The sequence below is a fragment of the Giraffa tippelskirchi genome, chromosome 2 (assembly GCF_054371585.1).
Source record: "Giraffa tippelskirchi isolate mGirTip1 chromosome 2, T2T-mGirTip1v1.2.pri, whole genome shotgun sequence".
NCBI classification, from domain to species: domain Eukaryota; kingdom Metazoa; phylum Chordata; class Mammalia; order Artiodactyla; family Giraffidae; genus Giraffa; species Giraffa tippelskirchi.
The window spans coordinates 59256074-59275231 of record NC_137276.1 but is presented as its reverse complement, the minus strand read 5'-3'; the positions used below and the strand labels follow the sequence as shown (position 1 = coordinate 59275231).

The window sequence follows — 19158 nt, the reverse complement described above, 5'->3', positions numbered from 1 at the left end:
TTTCTTTGTTCCTTAAACTTCCTCAAACCAGCAGCTGGACTGAATGGTTAGTTCAAGAAGACAAACAACCCCTCTAACACTTGGCCCCAAATGGCCAAGACTTGATCAACACCTGTCAGCGTCCCTAATTTTTGTGCCAGCTTTTCCAGCTTCGTAGGGCCAACCAGAAAAAGCCAAATATGCACTCCTAATCAATCACATAGGATGCCCCAATTGCTAGTCAGCCTGCCTACAGCTTCCCCAGGCTAACAGACTCTGATCAGGGCATACCTGCAGACTTCTCCTTTTCCACTACAAAGCTTTCTCACTCCACTGCCTACCTTTGAGTGTCTGACCAAGGTAAGTGATGGTAACTGATTCCCTTGCTATAGCAAGCTGGAAATAGTCTTTGTTTATCCTCACTTGACAGCAGTCTCTATTTCCATGATTGTTACTGATGGCGAAGTGTGATCACACTTAAGATGGTAATAGCCACCTTATTTAACCCCTTACATTGTCAGAGAGAATGGAATCTGACTTTTCAATTCATAATGCAAATTCATAATACAATTCCTGATACAAATTTCCCTCTTTTGCCATGTGCCTTTATTTATATCTGCAAGAAAAAGATAGTTGAATTTCACACACAGAATTTATTTTCACCTTAAGCAAATGCTTTCCAAGTATGTAATTTTTAGTCAAGCTTTACATTTCTGGCCTAATGCATCAATATAATGTTTTGCTGTTTTGAAATGACAGGGTTTGGCCAGCCAACTGAGCAACAACAACTTAACGAGATTGCCCAGTATCTTAGCTTACAGGCCCCTCATTTATTTATTGCTTATTATTTATTTACATTAAACATGTAATCAATTGATCTCATAAAAATGAGTTTAATCTTAATATAATTTGAATAAAAGAAGGCTACAATCAGATAGTAATCATTAAAAATAATAGAGTTTTAACCCTGGGAAAATGTACAGAGCATATGAAAGTCAGTATAATATATGGCATTAGGAGGGTGTTCTGCAAATATCAGGGCGCAAGACCACTAGAGGGCAGCACTTTTCCTTTCAGGTTATGTTCAGTCATGACCTGCAGCACATCCCAGTAACAGCCCTGCCACCTCTATACACAGTGACATCACCAGAGGACGAAGGACCCCCCGCAGTGCTTGGAGAAAACTGCACCACCATTTCCTGTGTGGGCGGCCATGACACACTCTTTCCTTTACTTTCCAAGGCTTTTGAAGAAGAACACTTGGTGTCCCTTTCTCCAAGCTCCTCCCTTCGTGCCTTACAGTTATAGACAAAATACCAGGCTTAGGAAATTATATGGGGATCAAGCGGGTGAGGCAAAATGGACACACACACTTTCTCCTTAAATCCCAGCAGAACTCTCCTCTCCACCTCCAGTCACCTTAGGATGCAGAGAAATGGCTACCCACCAGCCCCAAAGCAGGGCTGGCCCCCTACACCACGGTATGGGCACAAGGCAGGCCTTCCAGTCCAGCCCAACATAAAACATCTTTAAAACCTTTCTGTTCCCCCATTCTAAAAACTACATTCCCTGATCTCAGCTGCCTAAGAAAACCAAAAAAGGAGAGCAGCTCAGAGAGTCCCTGGGACACACCCTCCACCCGCACAGATACTAGCCCAATCTCTGGCCTTCTCTAGAGGGCGCTGTGGAGCACTTCAGCAGCTCCTCTTCTTGCAGAGAAACTGGCTCCTCGTGACGGGCCTGAATCCTGTGCCCACCCGACAGGGGCTTGTGTTTTCTTGCATCTAGGCTGTTGGCCCGCTGTGTGGTCCTCTGCATTTTTTTTGGCCTCAACTAGGACAGCTCCATTTGCAGTAGTGACTGCAATACAGGACAAAAGGCTACACTAGCAGTTTGGGTTATATAAAGAAAAGTATGAAACAGCTCTGTGTACTCTCACTCCTGGGTGAGAAAGGAGAGAATCTGTACTTAATTTAGCTGGTATTCTGCATCAAGAAGCAATGGAGAAAAACTGATAAAAATGTGTTGTCTTTCTTGGATAAGGTGTCGAATGAGACATCTCAGTGTATACGTTTTTCTCTCTCTTCTACTGCTGAAGCAAAAGGAGAGAAAAAAAACCTCCAGGAAGATCTGATCAGCAAACCCTTCCAGAGCGAGGTCTTCTAAGCCAAGGAGACACTTTCAGTCCCACACTGGAATCCTGAAATCCTTTATCCACCCATTCCCCCACCCCATCACTGGTGTGTTTCACACCATGCCCTTTCATGCCATAGGGAAGTCAGGCCTCCACCTGGTCCTGTGGGGTCATCTGAGGCCTGCAGGGGGCAAACCACACAAACAACTCAAGAACCCTGGGACGAAGGGTGCACGGGACAAGGGGACACGCAACATCCCCCACTGGGACCCTCTGGCTTGTTTTCATCCCTTCATTTTAGTTCCCTAAAGATTGGTTCGGTTGTCATACCCTACTATCTCAACTGGCTTGAGGGCACCGACTGCCTCCTGGGGTGTCTTGCCTTTGGGGCCCATGCACCCAACCCTGCCAGCAGAGGCAGTGACAAGCCTGGGTGCTGTGACTGTAGCTCCTGGTGTCCCTTCCGGGGCTCTGAACCCAGCATGTGACCGTGAGTGCTTCTTGTCTCACCAGTTGGCTGCCATGGAGAGATCAGGAGACCTTCACAGTGAGTTTAATCCCTACAGGGGACCTGATAGTGCCTGCTTATGGGCCTTGACCCCATCTTCTGTGGCCAAGATTGGCTGAGTCTCTGCTGTCACTTGGGGAGTTGCAACTGTCCCCCCTCTTCAGTGGTTTCAGTACCCCCTAACTGCGTTAGCTGCTGCTGCTGGATGACTCACCCATATCTTGACTTGTCGGGCTAGTGACTTCCCAAGGGACTGGAGTGATTCCATGATGGTGGCCACTACGAGGCTGACTCAGGGCTGCATACTGACCCAATCTGTATTTGGGGCAGACCTCTAAGTGATCAGACTGCTGACTCAATCATTCTGCTTGTGGATAGAGACCGTAAAGGCCTTCAACCTCCAGAAAGTGATCAGTACTGGCAATGACCTTCTCCGCTGATCCCATAACAATGCTGAAGAGTGTACCAGGGACACAAGCAACATATCGAAGCAACTTCAACTGTGTTACCCTGAGCTCCCGTTCTGGGCAGACGGCTGTCACACTGCCTGCTGGCTGGGTCACTATATAAGCAGTAATGCCTGACATCTTGGGAATACCATCAGCATCGAGACATTGTAGAACCCACCTGTTGCACAGCATAGGATACTGATCAAGTCTGCTCTTACAAGACTGAAGGAAGCAGTGGAGGCCATGTCTTCAGTTCCCCAACACTGGGCTCTCGACCTTGGACTGTCGGGGAAACGAGTGTGCAGCCTGCAAAGGACCCACAGAAGTTCTTCTAATGGGCTTCCATCCCATCTTCTTCTGCATCTGCAGACATTTTTGACTGGTCCTATCACTGCATTTTTAAGGACCAACTACCTTTGACCTGAAACAAGGAACTTACCTTCTAAGCTTCCATGATTTGTGCACACACCTCTCAGATTCAACTCTGAGATTTTTGGTTTTAAACAATGTACTTTCCATAAATGAAGATGCTGTTGAGCAGCAGCATCCTCGAGGATCACCTGCTTAGTCTAGACCCTTAAGGTGTAGAAACAAGAGACAACCCAGGATGTCATGAAAGCTAACTAAAAAACACACTGGTTTTTAAGGAGGGAATTGTTTAGAAATTATAAATATTAGCAGAAATATTTATTTCAAACACCAGAGTGTAAACACAAGTTTCTGTACTTCAAGGAAAATGTAAACTTGTAAAATGCAAAAATTAAACATATATCTTCCCTCTAATTATTAGCAGATAATCTTAGTAAAAATAAGCTGTTAGTAAAAAAAACAGCCACTGTCATTTCTAGCAAAATATCTTGCAGTTTTAGATTATAATTTTATTTCCATAGGGAACCAACATCAATACACACCACTGCTGGACTCAATGCAGGTTTTGTTTGATTCTACTATCGCTGTATATTCTGAGATGTGCACCAGGTGCCAGCCACACCCCACAGTGTGCTCAGGGGCAGCCTGGCCCCACAGAAGCCTCTAGTGCAGCCTGCAAGAGGGCACTTGGGCCTGCCAGTCTCTCCTCTTAGCCCCCACAGTCACTTGGTCCTCAGGGCATCTCTGTCCATCTCTGAAGCAAGTAGGCATAAAGCTGCTTAGATGGTGAACTTTCTCAGAGCAGGTAGCATCTGTGAGGAGCTAAGACCATCTCCAAACTAAGCACAAGTCTGCTTTTATCCTCAGGGCAACATGGCAATAAGAAAGGTCTGAGACAATTTCCCATAACTGCCCAAAGCCAGAAACCCCACAGAGAAGCTTCTAACAAGTTAGATAAACTTATATATAAACACAAATAACAATAAAATTAATTCAGATACCCATTTGGGGGGAACCAGTTAGGTAAGCTATTGGTAAACCCACTGTGACAAGTTTTTTTGATGTGTCAATTTGACTAGGCCACGGTTCCATCATTAAACACTGAGCTGGGTGTTACTGTGAAGGCATTCTGCAGATGTTATTAAATCCCATCAGTCAGTAAGAGTAAGAAAGCACCCTGGATAATCTGGGTAGGCCTGATTCAGTTAAAAGGCCTGAAAATCTGAAACCTCCCTATAAAAAACAGAAATCCCACTCATGGCAGCAGCTTCAGCTATATCTGTGATGCTCACCCTGCATCCTTTGCTTCCTGTCTGAGCCCATGAGTCCCATCTGCCCACCAGGTTCTTCCTGCTCCCCTGCCAGTCCAGCCCAGTGGATTTCAGACTGGCTTAGCCAGTATCCACAGTCACGGAAGCCAAATCCTTATAACAAAGGGACACATACATTTACATATACGTCATACTGTTCCTAATGGTTCTGCCTCTCAGGGCTCCCCTTGTGGCCCAGCTGGTAAAGAATCCGCCTGCAATGCAGGAGACCTGGGTTCGATCCCTGGGTTTGGGAAGATGCCCTGGAGAAGGGAAAGGCTACCCACTCCAGTATTCTGGCCTGGAGAATTCCATGGACTGTATACAAGTCCATGGGGTCACAAAGAGTCAGACACAACTGAGCGACTTTCACTTTCTCAGGCTGAAGCCTGACTGACACACTCAGGAACCGGAAAGGGATGCTGCTGTTAAAAGCAACCAAGTATGTAATTCAGGTCCTCTGAAGACCTCAGTGAACGTAAGATAATAGTAAAGGAACACGAAAAGGTATAAACCTTAATTTCTGTGTTATAAGCAAGCAGCTTAGCTTGATACATAAGTTAGATTTTTTTCCATTATTAAAACCTCACTAAAACAAAGGAAATACAGTAAAAAGATTCCTTTTAAAAAAAAAAAAAATCCAAAAATATGGGGAGAGCAGAGAAGCATGTAACTACAAAATCATTTTAGAAGCTGAGAAGCAGATGGACTAGTGGTAAATTATTTAGTAGACCTAAGCCAAATCCTAAAACAACAGAGGAAAAAGCAACTGTGGCATTACTTTAGAACTTGGGGTGGAGAGGATGGCTTAAAGATGGAATTCAGGAAAGCCCATGAGAAACAGATCCCTGGAGTTCAAGCTACGGGCTTAATGCATTTCCCTGAACTCAGCAGAAGCCAGGAGGCTTTTCTGCCTGGAGAATATTAAGAGAGGATTCCTGGACTAGGCTTCACCAGGCACAGATCAGAGAACTGGTACCATACTGAAGAGAGAGGGACTAAGGGACTGCATGCAGCTATACTGATACTGAGTCACCTTCCTCTGCAGAAAGAATTCAGATCAGGGGTTAACCCTTTCTCCTCACAAGCAGCACAAGAAGCAGGAGATCCATCAAAAGAGAAAAGAGTCAGAGAAATCAAGAAAACTCCCACGAAACTCTCAGCAAAGCAGAGGAGATCCCAGGATGAGGGCTCACACCAGACAGATAGAGTAAAAAGTCTGGTCTGGAGCGGGGACTCAAGACAGAAATGTCAAGAGCTATTAGCACCAGGGCCTCTGGCTCTTCTCTTAATGAAGAGAACATTACGGTGATCCTGGTCCCATTCTCATTTGCAAGGAGATCAAACCAGTCAATCCTAAAGGAAATCAGTCCTGAATATTCATTAGGAGGACTGATGCTGAAGCTCCAATACTTTGGCCACCAGATACAGAGAACTGACTCATTGGAAAAGACCCTGAAGCTGGGAAAGATTGGAGGCAGGAGGAGAAGGGATGACAGAGGATGAGATGGTTGGATGGCATCACCGACTCGATGGACATGAGTCTGAGCAAGCTTCAGGAGTTGGTGATGGACAGGGAAGCCTGGTGCGCTGCAGTCCACGGGGTCGCAGAGTCGAACACGACTGAGCAACTGAACTGAACTGGCCCCATTCTCACCTCTCCTAGGCTTGATTGACATTACCTGATGTCCTTCCCACTCCTCAGATCAACAGGAGAAGTCAGCATTTCTTCCCCCGGAGGGCTCAGCTTTGGCTCACTGCTGAAATCAAGAGGATGGTCGCAGTGAGCATGGAACTGCAGTCAGCAGCTCCAGCCCTCTGACTGTATTCCTGCCAGACCACGAGGACTCTGTGCACAGTACGGCCACACACCCTGAGCATGGTGGCCCCAGTGTCCCCAGGACCCTTTCAAGTCCTTGCTTACTGATTTCCCCAAGAAGAATGGCATTTCAAAATCCCCAGGGAAGCTGAGACTCCCCCTGACCCAGAGGTCACACTGCTTTTCCAGCCAACGTCGTCCAACAGCAGCAGCGCTGCCCTCTGCTTTCATAGCTCAGTGGGTGCTTGAAGCCTGGTGTCTTCAAAACCGCACACAATATTGTTTCAAACCACCTCCACTGGAGGGTGAAAACAGAAAAGCGAGGGAATCGTTAAACCACAAGTCAGCCCAGCACTCCCTAGGGGAAAAGGAGAATTCGAGTGTGGTGGGCATTAAGAGCTTTCACAGCAGTGGTGTGGTTCTGTTTCTTAACGACAGATGCACTATTATTATTCTTTAGACCGTATGTTTACACTGTAGATGCTCTTCTGTATGTATGACACATTTCATGGTTGAAAAAAGACAAAAAATATAAACTCACAATAGCAAGGAGAACTGAAGGTGAAACCATCAAGAGTCTGGAGACTACATTCAGGAAGGCATGAGCACACAAGAGTCTGCATGATTGAAAATAAGGTCCAGGAAGCCCACAGGGAAAAGCGCAGAGGGGGCAGAGGAGAAGGCCTGGCTGTGCAGCACCGGGCCTCAGAGCCCCGTCCCCAAAGAAAAGATTGGCGTCCCATGCCAACTGTTTCCCCGCTGTGAGTTCATGCTTGCTCCATGCCCCACCCGGCAACTCCTCGTCTTTCTTTCCGTCTTTGGCACTTGTGACCCACGTGGCCCTCTGCACTGTCAGCCCCAGGGAGCAGTTCAGGTTTCCTAGTCCTAAATTCCAGTTGTCCCGCCCCTTCGGTCAGCCTCAGAGCCTCACTCCAGCTGAAGTGGCCCAGGACTTTGGCCCAGGACTCTGAGCCCAGATCCCTTCAGGTTCTGCTCCTGCATGTGAGGCATCAGGGACTCCTCCAGCCTCCAAAAGTCACGTGTCTCAAGGTTCCCAGAGCTGGGGTTTTCCTCAACCTCCCCACAGCAGGAGGGAAGTTCTGCTCCCTACTTATAACTCAGATGTCAGCACGGGACGGGGCCTCAGGGATTCTCTTGTCTGCCCTGTCTTTGGAGGCCAATGTGAGATGTGTCCAAGGTCTCAAGGCTGCAGCTAAAAGTCAGTTCTGTCTTTCCAGAAGGCTCTGAGCCTCTGTTATGCAGACACCACCTGGCGGCAGAGGCTGTGCACCTCCATCCCCTGCCTGGGCTCTGCATGGGTTACAGACAATAACTGGTCCCTTCTCCCGGCCTTCCTGCCACCCTGGAACAGGCTTTTGGGCCCAAACAATCTGCCCAGGAGAGCCCTGGGTGGTCTCACACTGCAGCCCCTGGGCCAGGCTGGGTCTTCTTCACCCCCGGTGCGCAGTCTGGGCCTTGCCCCCTGGTAGACAGGGACCCGGATGAGATCACGAGGGGATCCTGGTGTCCTTCAAGCCCCTTTGCTTTTTGCGGTCCAACCAAAACCTGCAGATCTGAACATGAGCCTCCAGGGCAGGATTGGAATCTTAACATACATGAGCTGCCTGGTTACAACCAGCACCTGCGCTGTACTGGACAGATGGACACATGGGAGGGAAGGAGAGAGTCGGAGGGGCTGACACAGCAGATGAGAGGGGCGCCTGATCATCGAGAGAGTTGGAGGGAACCTCCCAGAGTGGCCAGCTCCAGCCAAATGCCGAGGCGGGGGGACGGCTGTCTCAAATGTAGGAACAAAGCTGAGGAGGCCAGGGAGAGGTGGAAAACACATGAAACACAGGTGTCTTCACAACGACTTACAGAAATTGACCTTTATTTATTGTACTAAAGTCTGTTTAACTTTTGATACAAAGGAAGGTTTTAGTACAGAAAACCCCAGTCTGTCAGAACAGTACCCGTGCACACTGTACCATCTTTGTCCCAACCCCAGCCGCCCAGAGCAGTGGCCCCGCGGGTGCCAGCGAAACCCCGTGACGGCCTGCGGTTGGTCCTAGCTGTCTGAGCCAGAACGTGTGTACCTGTGAAACAAAGGGCAGCACTGAGACTGAAACGTGTCTCCTTGCAAACAACTGTGCAAGAAAATATATCCCTTTTTAAAAAAATGTCAGTATGGCTAAACTATAATCTAGTGCCTAGAATTACAAAGAATAAAATGAAATCAGCGATTTCTTGCTAGTAAAATGAAATGTTAGGAACAGTATTAAAATAGAGGTCCTACCCCAGCGACACTTACCCGGAGCCCCGTACAGTACCTATTATTAACAGGACGCACAGTTTAAAGAGGAACCACATCAAATCTTCAGCCAGAAACATGTGGCATCAGATGCGTTAAAAAACAAAACAAAACAAAGCCATCCTCGTGGAGCTCTGCTCATGTTGTGAGAGCTTAAGCCAAGACTAGATAGATCCCAGGTTCTCTTTCTTCAATTTTAACAGTGACCACATTGATCCTTAAGCTTCCGTAAGAGCTCTCTATTCAGAGTCTGAAATACGAATTGCTTTTAGATCAAACAGAGCTGATGTGCCTGCCCCATTGTAAAGCATTTGGGAATTACTCTGCAAAATCTGCACTGGTAAAGGCTGTCACTGTTCACAGAACCGAAGGAGGACCCAGTGGCATGCCTCAGCCCCAGCCTGACACCCTGCCCAGAATTGGCTGTGTCACAGTGAACCCACGAAGCTCTGAGGACCAGAGAGAATGCTGGAATCATGAAGACAGGTGGATGAGAAGTAAGAGGTGGCAGAAGGCAGGAGACGAAGTCTGAGGGATGCGCCTACAAGACGGCGGAAGTCACCTTCCTAGGTGCCGGAGGAGAACACGCAGCCGCACAAAGGCACCAGTCCCGCACCCACCGACGGTCTCAGCAGCCGCAGTCACAGGGCCTTCCAGGAGAGGGGCCGCCGAGGAGCAGGGCACTCACCAGAGCTCTGGTCCCACCGACAAGAACCTCCCAGAGCAAAGCAGCCCCCAGCGAGGTTCCAGAGTCATTTCGCTGAAAGCAGGCACAAAACCAACACCAAAGCGACAGGGAGGAAAAGGGTGGGGGCTGGGAAGCGACAACATGGAGCCATTCAAGTAAACATAAACAACCGAATACTTAGAAAAGGCTTGTAAACTTGTGTTCTGAAAGGTTGTCTTTGCAGCATCTCTGTTGAGCTGGCTACAAGGAAGGTTGGTGTCGAGTCCCCTACCCCACAATCTCTGTCTTAAAGCACACACATGTGGGAGAAGCACAGTCCGCTGGCCGGGGTCTGGATCCCGTCTGTCTGTGGCCTTCCGTCTACAGAGGAGGTGCTTCTGGAGCCTCGGTTCATGGATCCCTTCCCTTCGTGTTTACACACAGAGGCATCTATCCGTAGTCACTGCAAAGAGCTGCGCCAGGCAGTCGGGCTAGAGGCCTAGCTACAGTCGTCCCCAGCGCTGTGTTCTAGAGAGGGCAGGCTGGGATCCACAGGACTTTATTTTGCTCTTGATTGACCACTGCCAAGATCTGAGTGCAAATGCTCGACAGGGCTCCTCCCTGGACGACCCCTGCAAGAGAGTCCCCAAACGCACACGTCATTGGCTCGGAGGAAGACTCCCAGGAGGAGGCAAGTAAACAGATCTTTCACGCTTCCTGGTGCTCTGCCTGTTTTCAGCTACTTGGCTCAACTGCTCTACCCCCGCCTCACTTCTCTTCCACCAGCAAGAAATTGGAAAAGAAAAAAAGAGTTGAGTGCAAATCACTTTGGCTTTTTATCTATCCCTCTCGGCAATTGTTCATACGATGTTAAAATCTGGGGCTCACACGAAGGCTGGTGTCTGATTTCTCCAGGTTGCCCTGACCCCTGTAATAGGGGTGACAGGATGTGACTATGCACATGATTTGCCAGGAGCCACAGCAGTGATGACCTGGGCTGGTGTGTGCCTAGTCATGCAACAGGGAGTCCCAGCATTTTGGAAAGCAGTCTGGGGTATGTTATGCTGGTCCAATTGGCAGCAGGATTCTAGAGGGAACAAGGTTGGGTCTCGGGTCTCAAGAGCTGGGCACCCCATGGCCCGGAGAAGACTCTCAGCAAAGATGATGGGCCATCCCCAGCTCCGGCTCAGGCCTGCTGCTCGGCAAGTTTTCAACACCAAGGCCCAGTAGACACTAGACGAGGGCCCTGTGCGTGCTCCATGGAACAGCGCCATGTCCTGGCTTCTTGCCACAGATATTGACAGTGAGCGTTTAGAAATTGCTATGTCAATGTGACAGAGTAATTTCACATCTGCTAAAGCTGATAAAAACTCAAAGCCTATATGTCGTAAGTTTTGAAGTTTTAAATTTTCCTTTCTCTAGTAAATTGCTAAAGGATTTAACTGAAATACCGGTCTGTAATGGATTTGAAATTAAAACACAAACACACACACACAGAAGAGCCGGGGCTGGGTTCTGAGACCAAATATTGCACGAGAAGCACCAAACTAGATCATAATAACACTCTCTATAAGTTAATTAAAATCACAGTCTCCACCTCTCTTGACCACAATGTTGTTATGCCCCTTACAAATGACTGATTTCATGGAAGAAGTTGAAAGCCACCAAGTACTATGGCAACTGCTAAATTAGAGTTTTAGTTTGCCTTGTTTCAAAGACAAGAGACAGTAATGGTACAGTTTGTCTTCAAACTCCACTGCAAAACTAGCCTACCCTGGAGGGTGCTGGAGACGGATGGTCACAGCCACCACCACTGTGCCACCTGCCTGGGGAATGCCGGAACTGTGCCATGTGGCGCCTGTTCAGCCACAATTCAAGACCAGATTGTGACCCGAGGCCAGAATTAGTGAACTTTACCTTTGGACCGGCAAGTCGCTGATGCTGCCCTGAGCCTGCAATGAGATCATGTGTAATGAAACTGCTCACTGCGGTGGCATCGCCAGGCACCCCGGAAGTGCGGGCTACAACCACTTCTAAGGAGGGCATCCTTGGGAAGGCTGTGTTCGTCCTTACCACCCGCTCCTCTTTGGGCCTGACGCACACCTACCTGTGAAGTACCTGCTGTACTCCTGTTCAATCTTCTGAGCCGTCTCAAACTGCTCTTTGGAATGCCTCTGAGTCACCTTGTCCTTCAGGTAGATGGGGTCTCTCTGCTCCCTATCGGGACATCCAGGAACCTGGCTGAGCCTTCTCACCTTCCCCATGCCCTCCTCTCGGCTTCTCTGTCCAGAATAACAGGGCTACCCCCCACCGCACGTGCGCCCCTGGTGGAGCACAGCGCAGCCTGCTGGCCCCACAGGGAGCTCTGGGAAGAGACGGGGAAGATACCAGATGCCCCAGCTGGCCCCCGAGTACAGGTACCAGAAGACTGGGAGCATCAAAAGGCAAAGGCCAGCGGGCGGGGGGAGGCGGTGGCTTGGCAAGTCATTAGCCTAACCAGCACAAAAACTGAAGCTCAGTGAGAGCAAAGGCCCATCCACATCATAAGTCAGCTCCTGGCAGAGCTGGGCCACCCAGTTCCTGTGTCGTTGTGAGCACCAAGATGAAAGGCAGGAGAGGGAGAGAGGGCATGGGGGTCAGGAGGGAGATATGCAGACAAAGTGGCACAGACTCACGGCACTATGGCAGCCCCCAAACAGTTTGGAGAGGGTTGGGGAGGGCTGTGCTGGGGTTAGCCAGGGTTAACACGACTGGCTCAGTGTGAGATGGGCACATGGGGGAGGGTCACTCCTACACAGGATGCCTGATTCGAAGGCAATGCCCAGCCACCTCCCATGGCTTTGAGCCAGCAGCCCACGCCCAGCAAGGCCCAGGCCGAGCCCCTAAGGAGCCTGGCACCTACTTGATGTGCTTGGCGCTCTTGTAGTGGATGAAGATGACGATGGGGTAGATGTGCATGTGGTGCAGTCGCTCGATGGCGTGGGGGGCGACGTCCAGGAGACAGTGCCGGTTCTGCAGGGAGGGAGAGGGTGAACACCCGGGCAGGGGCAGGGCTGGGCCTCAGGAGCCCAGCCTTTCTCTGCCATGGAGGGGCCCCACCCCTCACCTGACACCGCCCAGCCTTGCCCTATAAGTGAATACATAAGGTGCTACTGATGAACAAGGCAGCAAAACCATTCTGACATGAAGAGGGCATGTGACACATGGTGGAGAAACCTCATCCAGGGAAGTCTCTCCCCACAAGGCTGTCAGCTTTGATGATGGTCAAAGCTGGGAACGGGAGCCATGTGGGGTCTGGACAGCCCAACTCCAAAGCCCTTTCCTGCCTTTACCCAGGCAGGAACTTTCTAAAGCACCATCCCACCTGGCCTCAGAAACCTTACCCAGAAAGCCAGTGGGTACCTTTTCTGTGATCTCCTTTATGGAAGCCACAGTGGTCACGTCAAAGTGGCCACTCCTCCGCTTGTAATCGACAAACAGGCAGTCTTTGACGCCCCGCTCGATGGCCTGCTGGGAGGCCTTCATCACCTCTACAAAGCACAGACACAGAAATCAGCAGGTCTGGCACCGTGAGCCATCACTGCACGGGCTGGGGAAAACACTGTGCAGAAACCCAGCCCTGCCATCCTCACTCTCAGAGAAAGAACCAGAGGCTAAACGCTGATGTGACCCAAGTCAGAAGGACTCTGAAAACTCTGTGAGATCCACCCCTGGGAAGCAGGTGAACACAAACACAGGGACAGACACAGCCTAGCAGGCCTGAGGGCCTCCCTTACCAAGGGGGCATCTGCAGAACTTGCCGGGCGCCTCGTTCACCAGCATCTCCTTCACCACATCCAGGAAGGGCCCCAGGATCAGGACGGGCCTCAGGGAGGTGCAGTCCACCTTCTGGACCCGCTGATAGGCCAGGCTCACTGAATCTGAGTGAGAGAGGGCGGCAGAGGATGGGCACCCACCCGGAGCAGAGGGAGGGCAGGGAGGGGCTGGGGACCCACTGCTCCCCTGACCTTGCTTACCCCAGGCAGACCCATATCCTTCACTACACGGATCCAGAGCCAGGTACCCAGCTCACCCTGGTCTGCCTGGGACTCGCCCAATTTTAGCACTGAGAGTCCCACACCCCGGGCACACCAGGGCATGGCCACTCCGGCACAGTGTCCCCACTCCATGGACACCCAAGGCATTGCAGCACTTTATTCTGCTCAAATTCTCCTATGTGTGTTCAATGCACAGTCCCCTCACTCCTATTAGACATCTGTTCTCTACAGGTGCCACCTCCCCTGAGGGGGGTGGGTCATGTGACCCAGACCTGCCCCATGCAGTGAGCAAACTATCCCCCTTCCCAGGAAATGAAACGGACAGGACCGGGGCAGTGACCCACCTCTGATCCTGCAGATGACAACAACCCTCAGGAAATGACAGAGCCACGAGACAAAAGGCTCTCTGATGGTCCCCAGAACAGAGCTGTCTCCAAGGGGACTACCCACCAATCCTGACTTTTACGTGGCAGAGAAAGAAGCTTCTTATCATGCTTCAGCCATTGTTATTTGGCCTCAGTTACAGCACTCAAACTAATATCCTAGGTGATACATGTAGTTAAGCCTCCCCTTCCACAAAATGAATAAAAAATCCTTGCAGAAAGAGATAGCCTAAAACCAGCATGGAAATATCTTCCTGACACCTCCCGGGTACCAATCACTGTGCTGGCATTTCAGAAACACTTTTAAAAACTTTTAAACACTTTTAAAAGAATAGAAAGCACAGACCCAGGGCAAAGAACTTCCTCCAAGAAGAGATAAAAACATCCCCTCTTTTAAAACTTTGAACATGACAGGTAAGCTAGGCATCCTCTCCGACCCCTCTTCTCCAGTCTTGGTCCCTGGAAGCTTCCTCTCAACTGGCATCATAGTTGGTTATGAGGATTTAACGTATATCTCATAGACAGAGGAGCCTGCCGGGCTATAGTCCATAGGGTCACAAAGAGTTGGACACGACTATAAAGTATATCCTTCCAGAGGTGAGTCTCCTATGTTGACTTTTACGTGCTTAGAAAACCTATAAAATATGTATGTCCAACAAAAATGACATACCATAAATATTCTGCAACTCCCTCCTTCACTCAGTCTTATGTTTCTGTTGAAAGCATCCCTGTTGATTCACACTGATCCCCTTGTATCCTTTGGAACATCCTAAAACATGGATGCACTGCACCTATCCATTTCTCGGTCTATGGACATTAAGACCATGTCTTCAACTCAACAGAATCATCTTCTCCCCTAATGACTATTAACATTCCACACTGAGGGGCACCAATTTAGAAGTTTCCTGACTGGAAAAGGTCAGTTTTCGTTTCAATCCCAAAGAAAGGCAATGCCAAAGAATGCTCAAACTACCGCACAATTGCACTCATTTCACACGCTAGTAAAGTAATGCTCAAAATTCTCCAAGCCAGGCTTCAGCAATACGTGAACCGTGAACTTCCAGATGTTCAAGCTGGTTCTAGAAAAGGCAGAGGAACCAGAGATCAAATTGCCAACATCCGCTGGATCATCGAAAAAGCAAGAGAGTTCCAGAAAAACATCTATTTCTGCTTTATTGACTATGCCAAAGCCTTTGACTGTGTGGATCACAATAAACTGTGGAAAATTCTGAAAGAGATGGGAATACCAGACCATCTGACCTGTCTCTTGAGAAACCTCTATGCAGGTCAGGAAGCAACAGTTAGAACTGGACATGGAACAACAGACTGGTTCCAAATAGGAAAAGGAGTACATCAAGGCTGTATATTGTCACCCTGCTTATTTAACTTATATGCAGAGTACATCATGAGAAACGCTGGGCTGGAAGAAACACAAGCTGGAATCAAGATTGCCGGGAGAAATATCAATAACCTCAGATATGCAGATGACACCACCCTTATGGCAGAAAGTGAAGAAGAACTAAAGAGCCTCTTGAGGAAAGTGAAAGAGGAGAGTGAAAAAGTTGGCTTAAAGCTCAACGTTCAGAAAACTAAGATCATGGCATCTGGTCCCATCACTTCATGGGAAATAGATGGGGAAACAGTGGAAACAGTGTCAGACTTTATTTTTGGGGGCTCCAAAATCACTGCAGATGGTGATTGCAGCCATGAAATTAAAAGACGCTTACTCCTTGGAAGGAAGGTTCTGGCCAACCTAGATAGCATATTTAAAAGCAGAGACATTACTTTGCCAACAAAGGTCCATCTAGTCAAGGCTATGGTTTTTCCAGTGGTCATGTATGGATGTGAGAGTTGGACGGTGAAGAAAGCTGAGCGGCGAAGAATTGATGCTTTTGAACTGTGGTGTTGGAGAAGACTCTTGAGAGTCCCTTGGACTGCAAGGAGATCCAATCAATCCATCCTAAAGGAGATCAATCCTGGGTGTTCATTGGAAGGGCTGATGTTGAAGCTGAAACTCCAATACTTTGGCCACCTCATGTGAGGAGTTGACTCACTGGAAAAGACCCTAATGCTGGGTAGGATTGGGGGCAGGAGGAGAAGGGGACGACAGAGGATGAGATGGCTGGATGGCATCACTGACTCGATGGACATGGGTTTGGGTAGACTCCAGGTGTTGGTGATGGACAGAGAGGCCTGGAGTGCTGCAATTCATGGGGTCGCAAAGAGTCGGACACGACTGAGTGACTGAACTGAACTGACTGATCCTCTCAGAATAATCTGCTTTGTCAGAAGTCCTCATAATAACAGAATCATAGGGCTATAGAGCCTCTCACAAGAATGATATCCAACCAGAGTCAGAGGCCCAGAGTAAATAAACCTCCTGGGAAGGGTAAATATACAAACATACAATCTGGAAGCAACCTAATAGAGGTATGTAGACTCCTTTTAAAACTGGTACAGATATTAAAATCAAAAGCATAAAAGGAATTATATACCTAATATTCACATAATATAAAAGGAGGTAATTGGTGTCATCCATAACATAAAGGGGTGGGGGGAACACAGAGATGTAGCTTTTATATAAGATTGAAATTAAGCTATCATCAGTTTAAAATGAATTGCTACAACCTAAAGATATTTTATGTAATTACAATGGTAACCAAAAAAAAAAAAAATCTATAAAATATACACAAAAGGAAATAAGAAAGGAATTAAAACATGTCACTACAAAAAAAAATCAATGAAATACAAAAGAAGGCAGCAAGGAAGGAAAAGATTTATGAAAAAGCAACAAAACATATAGAAAACAACTAAAAAATAGTCTTTCATATGAGTAATTAAGTATAAATGGATTAAATGCCCCAATTAAATGATGCAGATTGGCTGAATGCATAAATAAAAAAGATCCAACTATATGCTGTCTACAAGAGACTCACTTTAGATCTAAGGACATACACAGGCTAAAAAGGAAAGGATAGGAAAAAATAGTTCATGCAAATGGGAATCTAAAGAGAGGAGTGACCATAATTTTATCAGACAAAATAGACTTGAAGACAAAAACTGTCACAAGACAGTTTCTCCAAACAGATATATCAATCATAAATATATGTGCACCCAGCACTAGAATTCCCAAATAAGTAGAGTGAACACTGATGAAGCTGAAGGGAGAAACAGATGATACAATCAGTGCAGGACTTCAACATCCCGATTTCAATTATGGATGGTACAACCAGTGCTGTGCTGCGCTAAGTCACTTCAGTCGTGTCCGACTCTTTGCGACCCTATGGACTGTAGCCCGCCAGGCTCCTCTGTCCATGGGATTCTCTAGGCAAGAATACTGGAGTAGCTTGCCATGCCCTCCTCCAGGGGATCTTCCGGACCCAGAAATTGAACCCACATCTCTAATGTCTCCTGCACTGGCAGGAGGATTCTTTACCACTAGCACCACCTGGGAAACCCAGTACAATCAGACAGAAAATCAATAAGGAAATAGCACTTGAACATTACAAACCAATGGACCTAACAGATTCCCCCCTAGAGCCTCCAAGGAAGAATCACCTGCCAACACCTTGATTTTGGCCCAACACTACTGATTTTGGACTTCTGGCTTCCAGAACTGTGAGAGAATAAGTGTATAGGACCTGCCAACACCTTGATTTTGGCCCAATAGTACTGATTTTGGACTTCTGGCTTCCAGAACCGTGAGAGAATAAATGCATACTGTGCTAACCACAAAGCTTGTAACATATGTTGCAAATGCCTCAGGAAATGAATACACAGTGAAAGCTAGAGGACAATGAATAATATCTTTAAAATGCATAAATAAAATATCGACCCACCTACAATTCTATATCCAGTGAAAATCTCCAAAATCATGGGAAAATTGGCAAACAGAAACTGAGACTGTCACCAACAAACCTGCATCACAAGAAATGCTGAAGATCATAACAAGAAAATGGTAATTACATGAGGTAACGGTACAGTCCATGGGGCCGCAAAGAGTCAGACATGAGTGAGCAACTGAGCACACACACACACAAAGGGTGTGTTAACTATAGCTAACCTTATTGTGGTTAATCTTTTGCAACTCATACACATATCAAATTATCATTTTATACACCTTAAACTTACACGATAATATATGTCAGTTATATCTCAAGTTGGAAAAAAAGAAATACTGAAGGGAGTGTACAGCAGAAAGAAAAAATTAGAGGGAAAGAAGATGACAGGAAGGAATGAAGAATAATGGAAAGGATAAATATAAGTGAATGACTGATGTGTAAATCAATAACACTGCTGGATTTAAAAATACATATAATATGAAAATGATAATCAAGCAAAAGGTAGGAAGGAAGTAAGGAAGTCACGGTGTTCTGATGTTTTAGAATTATTGGGGAAGTGGTCAAAGTCATGATTCATGTTAGTAGTAAGTCAGATATACATTGTGAGGGCTGCTGTAATCACCACCCCCAAAAGAATAAAACAAAACGAATAAAAACTAAGAGATTGAGGAGGGGGCAGAATAATAAAAATGCTTGATTAATCCAAAAAAAGTAAGAAAAGAAAGGGAACATAAAATAGGCAGGATAACAGAAAACAAATAGTAAGATGGTAAATGTATCAGTGATGATTTAATCAGTAATTAAATACTCTGATTAAAGGATAAAAATTTTCACTGTGTGTTCAAACGTGAAAACATCTCAGGCCGTACACTTTTCTATAGATGTATTTGCATACACATGCAATAAAATGAAAAAAGATGAAGTGTCACAGTGAGTTAAAAAAAAACGCTACATGCTGCTTACAGAGCCATGTAAATATGAGGCTGTAAAAAAGTATGAAACGATGGAAAAAGATGAACTATGCAAACACTTAATCAATAGAAAATTGGTGTGATAATCATACATAAACAAAATAGACTTTAAGGCCAGAAACATTACTAGAGATAAAACATTTTATAATGATAAAAGGGTCAATTTAACAATAAGATATAACTATTTAAAGACAACTTCAAAATATGTGTGTGCACGCTAAGTCGCTTCAGTCATGTCCGACTTTTTGTGATCCTGTGGACTGTAGCCTGCCAGGGTCCTTGGTCCATGGGTTTCTCCAGGCAAGAATACTGGAGTGGGTTGCCATACCCTTCTCCAGGGGATCTTCCCGACTCAGGAATTGAACTGCGTCTCTTATGT

General features: G+C 47.2%; 1 protein-coding gene and 1 long non-coding RNA gene across 5 annotated transcripts in view; both read right to left on the bottom strand.

The window, feature by feature from the left end:
• Window positions 1-4822, bottom strand: part of LOC145539748 (uncharacterized) — a 74756-nt gene extending 69934 nt beyond the window's left edge. The window contains exons 1-2 of the long non-coding RNA XR_014077932.1: window positions 4732-4822; window positions 3249-3376 (exon numbers count right to left, since the gene is read on the bottom strand). This is a non-coding gene — a long non-coding RNA (uncharacterized LOC145539748). The remainder of the gene's footprint in view (window positions 1-3248; window positions 3377-4731) is intronic.
• Window positions 4823-8442: 3620 nt separating this feature from the next.
• The window catches only part of DLG5 (discs large MAGUK scaffold protein 5), a 156001-nt gene continuing 145285 nt past the window's right edge, over window positions 8443-19158 (bottom strand). For 2 of the 4 annotated variants that reach the window (XM_081573828.1, XM_081573825.1), the window contains 5 exons: window positions 13323-13466; window positions 12949-13076; window positions 12449-12558; window positions 11654-11763; window positions 8443-8664 (listed from right to left, as the gene is read on the bottom strand). In XM_081573828.1, the coding sequence (XP_081429954.1) occupies window positions 8507-8664; window positions 11654-11763; window positions 12449-12558; window positions 12949-13076; window positions 13323-13466 (650 nt within the window). In that variant the 3' untranslated portion in view covers window positions 8443-8506. Of the gene's footprint in view, window positions 10179-11653; window positions 11764-12448; window positions 12559-12948; window positions 13077-13322; window positions 13467-19158 lie in introns of all 4 variants that reach the window. The other 2 variants (XM_081573829.1, XM_081573827.1) reach the window with 1 other exon arrangement.